The 18,336-nt window shown below is 39.7% G+C and overlaps 1 protein-coding gene and 1 long non-coding RNA gene across 2 annotated transcripts in view; one reads left to right on the top strand and one right to left on the bottom strand.

The window, feature by feature from the left end:
• LOC129148834 (uncharacterized) overlaps positions 1-14,628 on the top strand; it is a 102,885-nt gene extending 88,257 nt beyond the window's left edge. Inside the window, exon 4 of the long non-coding RNA XR_008555805.1 lies at positions 14,298-14,628. This is a non-coding gene — a long non-coding RNA (uncharacterized LOC129148834). The remainder of the gene's footprint in view (positions 1-14,297) is intronic.
• On the bottom strand, positions 2,172-3,569 carry FTMT (ferritin mitochondrial). The gene has a single exon (XM_008141333.3). The coding sequence runs from the start codon at positions 3,530-3,532 to the stop codon at positions 2,804-2,806; it is 729 nt and encodes a 242-aa protein (XP_008139555.2). The 5' UTR covers positions 3,533-3,569; the 3' UTR covers positions 2,172-2,803.
• Positions 14,629-18,336: the final 3,708 nt, after the last annotated feature.

Raw genomic sequence — 18,336 nt, forward strand, 5'->3', positions numbered from 1 at the left:
CACTCACTGGTTCACTTACATTCATTAAGAACCTAACAAAATGTAAGTACTGCTCTAGAACTGTGGAGATAACAATGAACAAAACAAAGTCCCTGTTCCACAGAGCTTACATTCTAGGGAAAGAAGGAAGTGTAAACAAATTTAGAAAGGTGTCAGATAAAGGTAAGTGCTGTAGAGAAAACCAAATCAAGTAAGAGGCTAGATAGTGGTGGGAAATGTGGTGACTAGTTTAGGCTGCATAATCAGTAAAGTCTCTATAAAATGCCACTTGAACAGGAATCTGAGGGAAGTGAGAATGCAAAATGATTTGCTTTTAATTATGCTGATCAATCTCATTGTACATTCCTTAATTTGGCTTCATTTGTTGCACAGGAATCCTATTACATTTCTTCAGAAAATTTCCTTTTTAATTCTTCTAGATGAGTGTTTTTCAAGCTATAGAATGCAACCCATCAGTGTGTCATGGAATTTAGCAAGTCACTATCCACCTTTTGTTAATACAATAGAAGTGAAAGTAAATGAAATAAGAGTATTGTCTCCTGAAATCTTTGGTGTGTGTGTGTGTGTGTGTGTGTGTGTGTGTGTGTGTGTGTGTGTGTGTGTTTTCTTATATTTACATCCTGGATAGTGATAATTCTTATTCTATGTTGCTGTAAAAAACATTCAATAACCATTATCCTGAATAATTATTTTATACATTTTCATCTCAAATCTCCTAATCTCCTCCCCCTCTTACTGTCAGTTGATAATACTTTTATTTAACAGTTGATAATACTTTTATTAATGTGGAAGTAATCACAGAACTTTACACTTTCTCATCACTGAATGGTGAATTTCTGGCCACATCATTATTTGTTTGACAAAATCATATTTAATTTCTGCAGAGTGTTCCATGCATAGTACTTGAATCTAAACCATGTTGTTGAGTTTGTGCAGTCATGTGAATGTGCCTCTTAGATCTGGGACTACAGGGAGCAAATTTGCCAGCTGCTGTGCTCTAAAAGCAATTTGTCTCTCGGTTTGTTGCAAAGTTGCATTTCATATGGATCATTCCCAGTGAATAACTGAGCCCTGGAAATGTGCTTAATCAGGCCCATTTCTTGGAGATTTGGGATTCCTCTGATGAGCAACTTTGCCTAGAGGTCTCCCAGACACCCTTGCAGACTTGCAGAACTTTCCTTAGACCAATGCAAACTTTTCCTTTCTTCCTTCTCTCATGATCAGGCTTGCATGGAGTCTGAAGACTCTCCCTGCTTCTTCCAGCTCTTTTTCCATTTTCTCTCAAGGGCCTTTCTGTTTTCCCTAATACATTTCTTGAACCCTTATTCCTTCTTGACATCTGTTTCTTGGAGGACCCAAACTAACACAGACTTTTAGGTTGTCCACAGATTTTTATTCTGTACAACTAAACTTCTGATTGCTCAACTCTTAGCACAGCATTCTTCTACTGAAAGCCCTTCAAATCACTGCCATTGCTCATTAAATTAAGCCTAACCCCTCCTTCTCACATCCACACTCCACTCCAGCCCATTTTCCAAACATCATCCAATGCTCTTAGTCTAGTCTCAGGTCTCCTAACTGAATATTCTCCTACTCTTTTTATCATACCTTCTCCTCCCATGCCCCCAAGAAAACATCTGCCCAGCAGATGCATCCTTCATTCTGGATCTCTTCTTGACTTTTCTACCCTATGATGGTTTTTTCCTTTACATTTTAAAGGCCATAGAAGGGTGTTTTCTGCAGTGTAGTTGCTCTTTTGGGGGTGTTAAAAGGAAGACTATATAGCCCAGTGGTGAAATGCAAGTCTGAAATTAGACAGATCTAGATATCTATATATATAAAAGCCAACAGTCGACCAGTCGCTATGATGCACACTGACCACCAGGGAGCAGATGCTCAATGCAGGAGCTGCCCCCTGGTGGTCAGTGCGCTCCCACAGCCAACCTCCTGCAGTCCCTCCCCCTGGGATCAGCCCCTTCGAGACTTGGTGAGATGGCCCCGATCGCCAGCCAGGCTGAGGAACCCCACCTGTGCACGAATTTGTGCACTGGGCCTCTAGTATTACCATAAAAAAGGTAAAAACAAAAAAACAAAAAAACCTAGCTGAGATCGGATATCTTTGGGAAACATTGAGCTAAACAAAAATAACCAAAGATTTTTTTTTTTTTTTGCTTTGCTTTGTTTTAATTGCAAGACTTCCCAGAGCCCTTAAAATGCTTACACTGTGACTTTCTAAGGCCAGCACTGATACCTTATGTAGCTTGTCTTAAATTTATTTGATCACAAAATCTTTTTAAAAAACAGATCATCTCCAGACATTATTGTTTCTTGAGACACACTTTGGAAAGGAGTAAACGTTGTCATAGAATTTTGCATGTCTGATTTTGACAGTACTATATGCATTCTTCATCTTGTTATAGCTATTGGTATATTTATCTTACACATTTTCCCACTTTAGCATAAAGTCTTGAAAATAACAGGCATTTGTTGAGTTGAAAATCACCAACGTTTAGTGAGGATCCATGGTCTGGAATATATTTGGTAACTGAAGAAATTTGTTTTTACACCTACTTTTAGTCACTTTTTTGCAGTCTTTTTTATACCATAGTATCCTGGGCTTCCTTTCTGGCTGGGAAAATTGCTGGTCAAAAAGCCTTGTTAATATGGGCTAACTTCATTTTCTCTGCAAATCACTTTATTAGAGGAATATAAAGGTAGAAGTGCCTTTTAAGGGCAAGAAAGCAGGAAACAGTTGATTCTGGGTCCTGGCACACCCTGGGTGGTGGGGAAGGCAGCCTGTGGCTTAGTCCTGATTGTTTTCATTTCCAAGGGTATGTTTGTCAAAAAGGTACTCTGCCAGGCCACAATCTGGGGCCCCCATCGTAATCAAGGTGTGCACGTGGTCACCTAGTTCTTTGATAGACTTCACCTGATCATTTAGATAGTGAGCTTCCAGGAAGTCGCACAAATGGGGGTCACCTTTATCTGAGGCCAGAGAGTGCAATTCCAGCAACGACTGGTTCACATTCTTCTCCAAGAGCAGAGCACACTCCATGGCGTTCAGCCCGCTCTTCCAGTCGTCCCTGTCCGGTTTCTTGATGTCCTGCAGGTTGATCCTGCCTCCCCGCTGGTTCTGCAGCCTCATCAGCATCTCTGCGTGCTGGGTCTCCTCCCGGGACAGGCGAAGGAAATACCCAGCGAAGTTGTTCAAGGCCACGTCGTCCCTGGAGAAGTAGTAGGCCATGGACAAGTACACGTAGGACGCATAGAGCTCGAGGTTGATCTGGCGGTTGATGGCGGCCTCAGAGTCCGGGTGGAAGTTCTGGCGCACCCGGGAGGGGGCGGAGGCGGACCCGGAGAGAGTCCTGGAGGAGGCGGCTGCTGCCCGGGGTCGGAGGGGAGCGGCGGGCCGCGGAACCCAGGGGCTCCCGGTGGCCCAGCGCCGCGGGAGAGCGAAGCCAAGGCGCGCGCTGCGCAGGGACACCAGCGAAGTGCTGATATGCTTGGAAAGGAACAAGACACAGGACAGCATGGCCTCTTCTCTTCAGAAGTGGAGAAGCATGGTCAGGCCCCTGGGGCGTCAGGTGTGAATCAGAACTGGGCCCTAGGCGACTGCGGCTGCGTCACACGCCCCCCTTTCTTCCAGTGGCGCCGAGGAGTTCCACGCGGGTGGCGGAGGTGGCAAGCGCCTGTCGCGCGTGTGGGCACAGATGACACTGACACAGTTCCATTGATCTGTTCCCTCTATCGTAGGCGCAAGATTTCTGCTCTTGGGTGTTTGTAATTTATTATTTAACCTAAGTTAAGAATGCTGTCCAAAAAGTAGCCGCCTGTACTTGGGAAAGAAAGGACTGAGCCAAGCCCTGCTTTGCCCTCCCTCCCTCCCTGAGCTTTTTCTGTGCCAGGGCTGTGGATGGGGAGGCAAACCTGAGAAATAGGGTAAAACAAAAGTCACTACCAACTTATCTCAGAGTAACAGCCCATTCCCAAAGTGAATGTTTATAAATTGACTTTGTGATTATTTAAACAAATTTAAGTATGGAAATAATTACCGTTCCTAGCCCAGTGACTGTTGGAGTGTTGTCCTGTACACCAAAAGGTTGCAGGTTGGATTCCTGGTCAGGACGCATAAGGGAGGCAACCCATAGATCTCTCTCTCTCTCTCTCTCTCTCTCTCAAACTCAATGAAAACAGATTCTCTAGTGAGGATTAAGAAATAAACATAAAATAAAATTACTTCAAAAGTATATATATTATTGTAGTCTATTGATAAACTCACAGAAGAAAATTCAAGACATTCCTAATTCTTCCTTTACTCAGAGACAACCATTGTTAAAATGTAATTTTAACATTTAACGTGATGGTAATTCTCACAGATATAAAAAAATATAAAAAATATATATCACAGATACACAAAAGTAGAAATATGCTTTTTTATTGGCTTTATAGTGTGGTATAATTGACATATTAAATAAACAACAGATACAACTTGATGGGGTTTGACATATTAAGACATCTGTGAAACCATCACCAAAATCAAGATAATGAACGTATCACCTCCCAAAGTTTCCTCATGCCCCTTTGTATTTTGTAATTTCCTTGGTGCAGCTCTCTGCTCCACGTCATTCCAGGCACCCACTGATCTGTTTTTCCTCACTAGATAGATTAGTTTGCATTTTCTAGAATTTTATATAAATGGAATCAGTATGAGTTTTTTTGTTTGTTTGTTTGGCTAGGTTTCTTTCACTCAGCATAATTATTTTGAGATTCACCCATGTTGTATCAATCCTTTTTATGGCTGGGAAGTATTCCATTGTGTGGATATAGCAAATTTGTTTAACCTTTCACCTGCTGATGTTCATTGTGGTTGTTTACAGTTTTGCTATTAAAATAAAGCTTCTATGAACATTCCTGTACAAGTCTTTGTGTACATTCCTGTATCAGTCTTAAGTTTTAGCCACTCTAACTGGTATTTCCTTTTAAATTTGCATTGCCAGAATAATTCATGATGCTGAGTATATTTTCACATACTTCTTTGCCAACCGTATATCTTTGGTGTAGTGTACGTTCAAATATTTTGCCCATTTATATGTTGAATCATTTATTTTCTTGTGGTTGTTTGATTTCTTATAGTTAATATCTGGATCTTTGCTATTATTACTGCTTCTATTCAGGTCTTCTTATATTATCTGCATCTTACCTTCTCTATGTTATTTTCTTTTATTTCCTTGGGGAAGTCCAATTACCTTTCTAGATCAGTTTCCTTACCTGGAAATTTAGGAGGTGATTGAAAAGGTTAAGAGAATCTATATAGAGTACTTATCATAGTGCCTGACACAGAATTGACTCAAAATATTCTTTAATAGTTTTTACTGGATAATTTCTATTTAATTATTCAAAACCAATTATTTTATATTATTCAGTAAACAATACTTATATTGTTGCACATGGAAAAAACCTAAACAACTTATAAAGAATGCTTAAATATATTATATTGTTGCTATTATGTATGACTAGTGAGGTAGAAATCCTTTTATTATATGGACATATCAAACTTGTAGTTTTGTAGTAAGCTCCCTAGTCTCGAATGAGCATCTTAAAGTGTGCCATAAATAAAGGTGGATGCCTAAGATCTGGTTGTACTTAAATTCTGCTCATAGAATGTGATTGATATTCACCAAACAATTTCTCATGATTTTCTCCTTCTGTATACCCATTTTTTGCTTTTATTTCCCCCAAACTTTTGCTATACCTAAAATGTAGTTCCCTAAAGACAGGTTATGAAAATGATTCTTTAGAGTGTTATTAAATGCCAACAGCTGCTACTAGTGTTTTAGGAGAAATGATGCTCTTTATATAAATGCTTATATGCAAGGTAATAAAAAGCATAGATAGAAAACCAATGAAAAACATGAAATGTAATGCAAAACAATGCCATAAAACACAATACACATTTAGATAATCCATGTTAGTTTGTCAAAAATGTTTCTTCTTCCCATTACAGTGTTTATCATATATTTTGCTGGACTTTGAAAATGCAAGGATCTGGTAGGTGTTATTTTTATCCTTTGGACATTTTGATTCCTAATATTCATAGTAAAATTAATGCTGTTCTGCCAAAAATACAAACCTAGACCATCATCTACATTCCTCACAACTCATTTCTTCCTCAGTTTTTTTTTTTTTAATAATCTTTATTGTTGAAAGTATTACAGTTGTTTCCTTTTTGTTCCCCATTGACCCTCTTCATCCCACCCCTATCCCCTCCCCAGGCCTTCTCTGCTCTATTGCCTGTGTCCATGGGTTATTCATATCCTATATAATAAAGAGCTAATATGCTAAGTAGACCGAACAGCCGAATGACCTTCCAGACATCTTTCCAGATGAAGCCGCAGCAGCAGGGGCTGAGGCAGAGGTAGTTAGGCACTATCAGGCAGGCAGGCAGAGGGGTTAGGGGTGATCAGGCAGGCAGGCAGGCCAGCAGTTAGGAGACAGCGGTCCCAGATTGCAGGGATTGAGCCTAAACCAGCAGTCTGACAGCCCCTGAGGGGTCCTGGATTGTAAGAGGATGTAGGCCGAGCTGAGGGACTTCTCCCCCCCCCCCGTGCACGAATTTTGTGCACCGGGCCTCTAGTCTGCATATAAATTCTTTGGTTAATCTCTTTCCTCTGAGATTTGTCCATCTGCTGCATGCTTCCATGTGTCTGGATCTATTTTCTTTGTCAGTTTATTTTGTTAATTAGATTCCACATATAAGTAAGATCATGTGATATTTGTCTTTCTCTGACTGGCTTTTTTTGCTTAGCATAATAATTTCAATTCTTCCTCATTCAAAAAAGTGTTTTAATTCTTACCTGAGGATATGTTTTTATTGATTTTTAGAGAGGAAGGAAGAGAGAGAGAAACAATTTTAATGACTTTTTCTCTTCCCTGTATACCTCTCTTAGCTTTTATGATTCTCTGGGGTTCCCTTCACTTCCTCATGAAATTCATCTTTAATGGCCCCATCAAATATATTATCTACTCTGTAAGGTCTTATATAGCCTCATTTGGAAATCCCTTACTTTTTTGTTGTTGTTGTCTAAGTACTTTATTTATACTGAGAGAATATCCTACCTTATAATAGAGAAACATGCAAATTGACCGCACCTCCGCTATGCCCATGATTGGGCCTGCGAGAAGCTGGGGGCGGGACTCCGGGTGGCCTATCCGGCCGTTGAGAAGACCAAGATGGCGGCGCCCAATCCTCTTAGTTCCGGGGGTCCCGGGCAGCGATCGCCACCCTGGGGGGGCATGTCTGGGCCGAGCCAGGCGCTCCCGGGGGTCCCGGGCGGCGATTGCCACCCTGGGGGGGCGTGTCCGGGCCGAGCCAGGCGCTCCTGGGGGGGGCGTGTCCGGGCCGAGCCAGGCGCTCCCGGGGGTCCTGGGCAGCGATCGCCACCCGGGGGGGCGTGTCCGGGCCGAGCCAGGTGCTCCCGGGGAATCCGGGGGCGATCGCCACCCTGGGGGGCCGTGGCAGGACTCGCCCAGCCCCTCCCAGGGTCCCTGGGAACATTGCAGGCATGTGGTTGCTGAGACCCAGACCAGGCCTCTGGCCACAGATTCATAGCTTTGCGGAGACCTAGGGCAGGGATCTGCCTCATCTGCAGAGAGACAGAGGTTCTGCAGTGCCCCCAAGATGTGGGTGGGCCCAGCCAGGGATCAAGGGGCATGGAAGGACTCCTGGCAGAGGGGCAAGGACCCTCACCCCTGAGGCGGGGGTTGAGGGGTGGAGCCACCTCAGTGAAGGAGTGCTGCACTGCAGGGTACTGGACTGACTGACGTGATTCAGAGAAGCTCCCAGTGCTAATGAGCCTCACTCAGGCGGCCTTCACACTTCAGAGGCAGTGACTACTGCTCCTGCCTTCACCCAAAAGCAAGCTCGCTACACCCTGCCCCATAGCAGAGCATGCCTAGGCAGTGAGTGGGAAGCCTTCCACCTGCTTCGCAGAAGGGGGGGCAGTAAAGAATGGGGGGAGAGGAAAGAATGTGGAGCGTCCGCAATGAAGAGGTGCTTGAGAAAGAGGCTGGGAAGCCTGACTGGAAGGTTTGTTCTGTTTGCTGGGCCGCTGCCCCTTAGGAAGCGCAAAGAGCATGGCTCTGAAGGCTTCCTGTGTGCTCTGAGGGCTTCCTGAGTCAAGTTCCACAGCCAACTGGAATTGGCCTCAGTTTCCTGGTCTGTAAAATGGATGAAGCGTGTCCCAGTGCCTTCACTGAGCTTTGATGGCCAATTGAGATACTATATAAAGAAAATGAGGGAAGAAGTGAGAAAGAAAAGGAAGGACAAAAAACACAAAAGAAAGATTGAAAGGAACCTGTAAACCCATTGTCACTTAAATAGGGAATATAGTCAGTAGTGTTGTAATGATGGTATGATGCCAGGTGGGTACTAGAAATATCGGGGAACACTTTGTAAAGTATATGATTGTCTAACCACTATTCTGTAACTAATATAAAACCTGAAACCAATACAAAATAATGTTGAATGTAAAGAAATGAAAATTGGAGTGAAATTTTTATAAATTTCAAAGTTTAAATAAAAGCTGTAAAGGAAGGAAGGGGAGAATAAAAAGTGTTTTTCATTTTGCCACTTCATTAAAAAGACAGTTGTCTTTATGTGGTGCTTTTATACTTTTCTAAGTCATTATCTCATTTTAATTTCCGGGCAACTTAAAGACAAGATAAGTATTCCCTCCACTATTCAAAGAAAGGAAATCTTGGTGTCTGGTCCTAATGATTCAATCGTCAAGCCCTTATTGTAAAGCAGGGTTAGTAAAATTTTCTGTGCAGGGTCATATCTATACTAATAAAAGCCTTGGGGGTGATCAGGCCAGCAGGGGAGGGTATTTGGGGGCAATCAGGTCCGCAGAGGAGCAAGGAAGCAGTTAGGGGGCAATCAGGCAGGTAGGTGAGTGGTTAGGAGCCAGCAGTCCCGGATTGTGAGAAGGATGTCCAACTGCAGGTTTAGGCCAGATCAGGCCTAAACCCGCATTTGGGATCAGGCCTAAACCTGCAGTTGGACATCCCCCGAGGGGTCCCATATTAGAGAGGGTGCAAGCTGGGCTGAGGGACACCCTCCCCAGTGCACCAATTTCATGCACCGGGCCTCTAGTCATGTTATAATTATGTGTGTGTGTGTGTCCTTTAGGACAGAGATGTCATCTAATTTCAGTGATTTTGGATATGAGCGAATTGCTCTTATATTTGTATTTATTTATTTTTAAGGGCAACTTATTAATTTATTTTTAGTTTTCACCCAACGAGTGAGGATATTTTTCCCATTGATATTTTAGAGAGAGTGGAAGGGAGGGAGTTGGGGGAAGGGGGGAGAGAAACAGAGAAACATCCATGTGAGAGAGACACATTGATTGGTTGTTTCCCACTTGTGCCCCAACCAGGGCCAGGGATTGAACCTGCAACTGAGGTACATGCCCTTGACTTGCTGCAAGATGGACAGTGTGTAATTTGCAACTTAGGAGAGAATTGATTTGAATTGGGTCAAGGTTTTGAGTCTGCTTTATAGCTCTAAAGAAGGTAATGAGTGTTGATGTCCTGGCTTGCTTTAATATGTTATAGTTTAAAATCTTATGAAATAATAAAATGCATAAAACATACATGTGCTGGCCTGTATGTATGCTTGGAGTAGCTATTTTAAGTGCTAGAACCCTTCGAGGATGCTGCTTCCACCAAAGCTGTGGTTTGCGCTGTTACTCAAGCTATGTAACATGAGGTTCTGTCAGTCGGTGGGTTAGACATAGAAGTGAAAGGGTCAATCAATTTTATTTTTTTCAGAGTGTTTCCGAGGCCAGTTCAATTAACTAGAGTCTGCTAATACTATTTAGTGACCACGATATCTTGGAGGGGTAAATGAATCCTTAGGAATTTATAAATAAATCCTTTTCTCAAGAATCTCATTAAAATCCTTATGACTTAGCAACCCCACTTTGAGAAACTCATTATGTGGAAAAATGTGGTGCATAAAGAGTACATAAATAAGAATGTTAATTTCATTGCAGTGCTGTACATAAAAATAAAAAGCCGAAAGTAAACTGTCTCTCCTTGGAGTACTGATAAATTACTGGAGTCATAAAGTGGAATATCATACAGCCCTTAATAGGATAAACTGGTGTTCTCTTTGTGGCAATATGGAGATGTATCCATAAGATATTTTAAATGGAGAAGCCGTGTGTGTGTGTGTGTGTGTGTGTGTGTGTGTGTGTGTATACAATCCTATACTTGGAGGGACCAAAAAAGTGTACATGAAAGTGTATACACACAAGCACACATGAAGAAGAGGAAGCAAAACATTTCTAAACAGTAGACTATCAGAAAAGTTGCACCAGCAGGCACCTATACCATAGTAATATCCGACCATTGCAAGTGGATAGATTGGAAGAGAGAAGGATGAGGATTTAATTTTGTATAACATTTTAAAATAACTTGATTAAGAGCAATTTCACTTAACCACTATTTACATATTTTGTTTTAATTAAAAAATATAAAAAGAGGTTTTTGAAGAGGTCAGGTAATCACAGATGAGGTGAAATGTACCTGTAAAAAGGAAGCTTTAAACACAAACAAATGACTCTACCCAAGTCATGTATCTGTTGAGAGTAGCTAAAGTTGTGGCACCACGGGAGAAGTGTGGGGGTGATCATAAGAAATAGAATAGCCAACCACTCAATTATCTAGGGAAATTGAGATGGCAATGTTAGGAAATATTACTAGGGAATTAAGATGGAGGAGGTATGAGGAAGATTAGGAACAAAGGAGCTTGCTGAAAGGGGGAATGACAATTTGTGATCATCTAGAATGTAGATTTTAAATAATAGCCCTAGAGTCTGTTTTATGGTTATAGGTATTGCAGTGGTTTTGATATTAAACCACATTTAAAAAACATTACTCATGTTTTATCAGCATAAACTAACAGCAATATTTTCTATCATTCTTATTATTAATTGGTCCACCTTATTATGACATAATATAGTTAAGAAAATACAGATTTTACTTTTTTTCTGGGGCAAAAGTAATACCAATTTTAGTTTAATAACCTTCGCAAAAATTTCTTATTGCCTTTGCACGTGAATAAATTTTTGTCTAAAAATCTGCAGTAAATTTTAATATATCAGAGTTTTGTGGTTCATTTAAATTATAAGCCCAAAGCTAAGTTGTGTATTTATCTTCCTGATATAGAAAAATGGTGTTATCAAACTTCTCACTCACCGAATTGATGACATGCACTCATGCATATCTACTGGAAAAAATGCTGACTAAAATAAATGAAATACAGAGACATTTTAGGGTAGTGCATGCAGGACACTTTTGAGACTTTCTTTCTTCACCCAATCATTGTTTCTAAAACTGTAGAAATTAGTCATTTTCACCCACCCATTTTTTTAAAATCTTACTTTCCCTCTGCATAAAGTAGAATTTTATTGCTTTGCATTTAGTAAGTACTAACGAGGTACATGGCATTTAGCTTAGATCCCTATTCATAGTTCATTTGTAATTGAATCCAGAATATAGATGGCTGGGATAGGCATGTTATAAAGGTGCTGTACCTTTCTTGCTTTCTTGATCGGATAAAATAGTTCCCTGTGACAAAATCAATCACAAAGATTGCTGGAATTTCATTCTTGTGGATTTCATAGTTATTCACATTTTTTGACTTTGGGATTCTCCTTGATCTCTGGATTGACTTTAAAAATCTCCTGGTGTTAAATTAACTATTTGGGTTATAGGGTTGGCGTTAAGTTAGAATGTTTGCTGGTGGCCCATGATACAAACCAACCAGCACATTCAGAGTTCTATCACATGGAAGAGGATTACTATATATGTGTTCTTTGGACAAGTGGATACAACTAAAGGGTCTGTAAATCCCCACATCCTGCCTGTGCTTCCTGCTTTGTCTGTGTCCATTGAAGAAAAGGATTGTACAACAGCACTGTTCCTGTGCCATCTGGTCCCAGAGCAGTTGTCATTTTAAAATTTGCACAAAGGCACTGTAAGACAGAAGTCCTGACCTGGAAGGATTTTAATGTTGATCCATCTTTTTATGATATTGAAACTGAGACAGTGATTATGTACTTCAACTTTAGGTTTGAATGGCCAAATTTAAAAAGTTAAGATCCAGTTCTCAACTATGAGCTGTTCAAGGACAGGAACCTGGTCTTGTTCATCTCTGAATCTCTAGTGATTTTTTATATTGACTAGCATATTCAATTATAGATAGTTAATAAATAAATGGATCAATGAAGGAATAATTGGTTGATTCATTCAGATGGCTTCAAATATTACACACATTGATGGAGATTTAGGTGATGGGAAGTGGCACCCTACTGTATAGGACAGTGGCCTGGAGTGCTGTGAGTGGTTGGTAAATGTTATGCTTTATTTCCTGATATGTAAAGAAAAGATTAGGAGAGTTTCCTCTAGAAGTTTCATTGGTTACTCCAATAATGCAAAAGCATAAATCCATATATACTTGGTCTATATACCAAGACATAAGTGCAGAGGTGGCTTACAAACAGAATGCCATAGGCCTGAATGGAATTAATTCTGGATAAACCACAAAGTTTCCTGTAGGCTACTAAAGACCCTTTAAGATCCCAGCATGTTGGCTAGTGTGATGGACTGAATTGTATTCCCTCCCCACTTCAAATCCATATGCTGAAGTCCTAATACTCAATATGACAGTATTTGGACATAGGGCCTTTCAGAATATAATTAAGTTAAATCAGATAATTATGATAGGCCCCTAATCTGATAGGGTTGTAGTCCTTATAAGAAGAGGAAGAGACACCAGGAGTTTGCTGCACAGAGGAAAGGCTGTGTAGGAACACAGAGGAGATGATATCTGTAACCTAAGGAGAGAGTCCTCACCAGAAACTACCCTGGCTGGCACCTTGATCTTAGATAGCCTTCTAGATCCAGAACTATAAGAAAATACATTTTTGCTATTTAGTCTGTGGTGTTTTGTGACGGCAGCCCTAGCAGACTAATACAGCTAGAAATATTTTGTTACCATTAAGCTCTAATTTATGTCATGGGAATTCTGCGGAGACTGCTCAGGAACAGATAATAATAATGGAAACATGGACACATCATGAAAATATGACCGCAGAATATATTGAAAGCTTTTTAAATTCAGACATTTCTCAGAGTTTAGTTATGGCAACAAACAGAGGAAAATTAGCAACGGAGGGGAATACTATTGAAAATATCAGTCTTTCCCAGGTAAAATCACTACATGCTATTTTATGTCAAGGAGAAATAATGGCTGAGTTGAATTGCTAGGGCAAGTAACACAAAAAGGGCAAAGTGAAGACAATATAGGGAGTAGGTAGTTGAACAAAAAATTCAATGTGTTATTCTTATCTTTGGATAATATATGTTTCCATATATAAAAGTTGTTTTTTTGGGGGGGAGCTAATAAATTGCTGTTAAATCACATAAGCATCTTTTAAATATGATCCTCTTTCTCAAAGCACAGACTTTCTTGTTGCCAGGACAAGCTAATATCTTCTGTGTTTATTAAAGGCCTTGGTTAAGACGTTGTTTTTACCTTAAGGTAAGGAAGCACACCCAGAGAAACGGACAGCCAAATTGTTTCAAATGTAGAGCTGATGAATTCAAATATGGTTAAAAGAGCTATTTTCTAGTAGGAGGAAAAATAGGGATTTATGTTACTTTGGTGATCAGATTTTTTTGGGGTGTGGCTATGGAATGAACTTGAATTCTGAAGCATAACTTCTTAGCATTTATTTCCTTTTTAAATTGTTTTAACTTGTAAATCTTAGCAGTTTAACATATATACATTCATACAACTACCATTTATGCTTTGCTAAAGGTATATTTTAACATTATTTTAGAAGACAAGCTGTTTTATTATTCGTTGCTGTATGTGTGAGCCTGAATGTCCAGATATATTACATACATACATATTCTGGGAACAATTTTTATGTGAACTTGCTTTATCATTTATGAATAACCTCTAACTTGGGAATAACACCTCCTTATATTATGAAAGCAGTTAGGAAAATAAAGTTACCTCTATATATTTAAAATGATTTAATTCATAGCATTCTCAACATGGGCCTTATGTGATTACTAGAAATATTTCAAAACAGCATTCTTGAAAGTGATGATCATTTGGACAGAGGGTATTCTGAAAGGCTTGAGCACACTATTGTGCTATGAGGTGCAATTTTTGAAGATATGCATGATCATTATCTTTTGTCTTTTGTCACATCCAACAGTTTCAATTTACAACCACCACAGGCCACATCAGAAAGACAGATGCTCTAAAAGAATTTAGTCCTCCAACAAAGACACCCTCTGAAACACCAGTGGATCACAAGATTGGAATGACCCATTCTTATTCAAAAAATAATAAGCAGTAGAGATCCAATATGATGCGGATGGTCTAATGCCATTACTTCTGTCTCAAGAAAGAGAGCCCAAAATGTAACAGTGTGATTCAGAATGTATAAAAAAAGATCCTGAAGACTCTTAAGGGCCAGAAGTGGTGACTCAATATTGGAATTTAAATTTAATCCTTGGTGATTTGGAGCAAGACTTGAATAAAAATTTTTACTCTGAGAAATAATGAATTGAATGACAGCTATATGAGTGGCAGGTATGCATGTTATACCAATTTCTGATTGATATTTTGTTTTTTATTTTTTTTCACTTTAAAAAAAACTGAGACAGTGACAGAGCTGGAATAAATCAAGTTTTCTGAATCTTTTAAATTTTTGTCTGTTTCTACCTATAATTTAACCCTTTTCTGCTGAAAAATATTTTTGCTGAAGAGGTCATTTTTTATCAGATTTCATTTATAATTCAAACTTGAGTTTACTAATACTTTACCAGAAGATTTCATAATCTCATCTCCAAACAATCTAATGGCATTCAACAATTATTTGGTAATTAGAAATTACATTTGAAAGTGACACTAAGTAGTGTAAAAAGTTAAAATTGGTTTCTTGCAATGTCAAAAATGGCCTACTTTAGAAGATATAGCTTACTCTATATAAAAGAATAAATTATATTTAAATATGCTTATTGGAGCATTTAGTCCAGCGGGTGCAAATAACTGAATTAGCCAGATGTCATATTAATATAGAATATTTGAATCAATCATCACAAATAGGAAAAACCTGACTGCTGATTAAGCGGAACTGCCACCTACAGGATATATTTCTAGAATGTCAGCACAATATGTGAAAGGGCCTTCACTTTCACTTTCAGTAAGTCCTGTTCACACTCAAGGAATTCTCTTTTGCCCTAGCCGGTTTGGCTCAGTGGATAGAGCGTTGGCCTGCCGACTGAAGGATCCCAGGTTCCATTCTGGTCAGGGGCACATGCCCGGGTTTCAGGCTTGGTCCCCAGTGTGGGGCATGCAGGAGGCAGCCATTCAATGATTCTCTCTCATCATTGATGTTTTCATCTCTCTCTCCCTCTCCCTTCTTCTCTGAAATCAATAAAAATATGTTTAAAATAATTCTATTCCTTGAATTTGAGCTGAACTTACTGACTTGCTATAGAACATGGTAAACAATATGGAATGTCACTTTCAGGTTAGGTGATAAAAGACCATGGCTTCCTTCTTGGATGTTCTCTCGTTTTTTCTTGAGTCTTTTAATCTAGGCAGAAACAAGTTGCTATGTTGTGAGGCAGATCTATGTGGATGGACAAATGAGCGAGCTTTGTTGCAGGTGTTTTGTGGCCTGCCAACATCTACTCAGTGCACATTCAAAGAGCATCCTTCCCCAGTCCAGTTTTGTGATGAGAACGTGGCCCCAGGCAACAGACCCTGAGCCAGAAGCACCAAGCTAAGCTGTACATGCAATCCTGATTCACAGGAACTGGGACATAATAAATATTTGCTGTGCAGCAATAGATAACTAATACACTACATTTAAAATTCACGAACTAATATTAACTTATTAAACCATCTGTCACTTCCTTATTTAAGGATATAATTTTCAAATGTTTTCTTTCTAAAGACAACGGGAATTGGATAATGCAGATATTCTACACATTTGAAATTTGTTTGTTTTGTATATTATTGGTATTTTAGGGAGAAGTTATGTTTGAAAATAAATAGGAAAGTCTTATATTTGTTAAGTCTTATGTTTATTATAGTATATTAGATTCCTAAATTTGAGGTATACTTACATCCAAGAAAGTAAAGTGAAAAATGTACAAATATAAATTAGAAAATGATGAGGTTAAATCTATTTAGTTAAAATGACTGTTCTATCTTTTGATATGTCTGATTATCTTTGCATATCTCTCTGCCTAAAATTAATTTGTATCTATTTACGGCATATAGTTGGATATGTTACCTATATCCAGAACAGGGGTTTTCTGGCCCTCCCTTACAACTTAATTCATGCCTATTATTTGTAAAGATAAATAGGTAAAATAGAAATATGTTTCTAAGTATGTTAGAATACGGATAAATGACTATTTTACATGGCAACCTGCTGTCTTTTAACAAATTATAAAGGAAACAAACGTTTGTAGCATTTGAGTATATGTCAATATCTGAATGGCAACAGATTGATTATTATAGTTTCTACAAGTTATCTTAAAGCACTTTTCCAGAGTAAAATTCTAATTTCCGAAGCAGTTCCTAAATAGGGTAACAACTGTCATCTTTATGAAAACTACACTTGACTTCAAACCTCTATTAATTGAAACAGATGTAACATACTGTGAGGATACAATGACATATGCATATGCTCGCCCCTTCTCAATTCACAGAGAAAACCCAAGCCTTGGGTCAGGATGGTAGTTTAGCTGGATCCAACAGCCACCTCTCCCCTCACAGACCACTGCGCTGGTTTTCCAGTGGCTGCCAGTACTCTCTGGTTTTGTGTCCACTTATAAAAGTGAAGCAGATGCTGAATTTCTCTGAAATGGGAGTCAAAATACATGTCAAGGAATTTAGACAAAACCTATGGCTACAGAGAACGTAGGCCATTTTTAAAATATATATTTTTATTGATTTTTAGAGAGGAAGGAAGAGGGAGAGAAATAGAAACATCAATGATGAGAGAGAATCATTGATCGGCTGCCTTTTGCAGGCCCCACACTGGGGATCCAGCCTGCAACCTGGGCATGTGCCCCAATCAGGAATTGAACTGTGACTTCCTGGTTCATAGGTAAACGCTCAACCACTGAGCCACGCTGGTCGGGCAAATGTAGGCCATTTTGGAATAAAGAGTAGACAAAGCCAATGTGCTTGGCTTTCTGGTTGAAGTCCTCCTGATTTACCAATTACTTAGGCTGGTCTTGTAGCCAGAATTCTGGCAACTGTCCATGGCAGTCTGAAAGCTGGCTCAACTGCTGCTTGGTAACTATATTAAAGTGACCTTAGCTACACAGTATACATCAAGAACTCTTTAATTTCCTTTGCTTTCCTTTCTGTCTTTGTAGTGTATTCTGTGTATTTAGCAACATTTTGTACCTGCAGTCCAGTGCAAGCGTAGGCTTTACTTTGCAACAAAGCACGGAAATGCCAGGCTTAATGAGAAAGGAAGCATCATGCAGAGTGTGAGCATTTGTGCTCCTTTGGAAAAGCATCTTCCTAACCAGGCTAATCTGAATCTGAAATGAATCCTTACTCCTCCTCTCTGCTAGTGCAGTGAATGAGCGGTGGGAAGGTCAGCGGAAGCTGACTCAAAGAAACAGCTAAATCAGTGACTAAATTTCTTGACATAACATGAAATAAAACGCAATAGTTACAATATTCTGTATTTAATCATTGCTTTCTTCCAGAGCATTAGCAGCCTTCTTCTCTAGCACCTCCCTGATGTGACAGAGAGCAGTGAGGTGCTCAAAGCCCTGGATGTGGGACAGGTTGATGCAGAACTTTGGCACCGGCTGCTTCCACAGCATTGTCTAAAACCTGCCATACTTTGTCATTTCACTAAGACACAAATTTGAATTTTGTGCCTGGGTGTCACATACGGGGAATGAGTCACCTAGCTTTTGTGGGAATCTTGCCTAGTTTTCATATCTGCAGCTGAAGAAAGTTTCACTGGGTCGTACTAGAATTCAGTATTGCTTGGAAGTGCTTAGTATTTGAGCATTTGGAAAAGCATGAAGTTCTTCACATTAATAAAAATAGCAGGGACTAACAGGCAGGTGGAGTTCAGGCTACCAGAGATCCTCTTAGATATCAGTAGAACTATCGTCTAGGATTGAGCATCTAACTTATGTAAAATTCTAGGGAGAAATTAGGCCTTTATGATTGGCTTAGAACCGTGGTCGGCAAACTGCGGC

The sequence above is a fragment of the Eptesicus fuscus genome, chromosome 4 (assembly GCF_027574615.1).
Source record: "Eptesicus fuscus isolate TK198812 chromosome 4, DD_ASM_mEF_20220401, whole genome shotgun sequence".
Taxonomy (NCBI): Eukaryota; Metazoa; Chordata; class Mammalia; order Chiroptera; family Vespertilionidae; genus Eptesicus; species Eptesicus fuscus.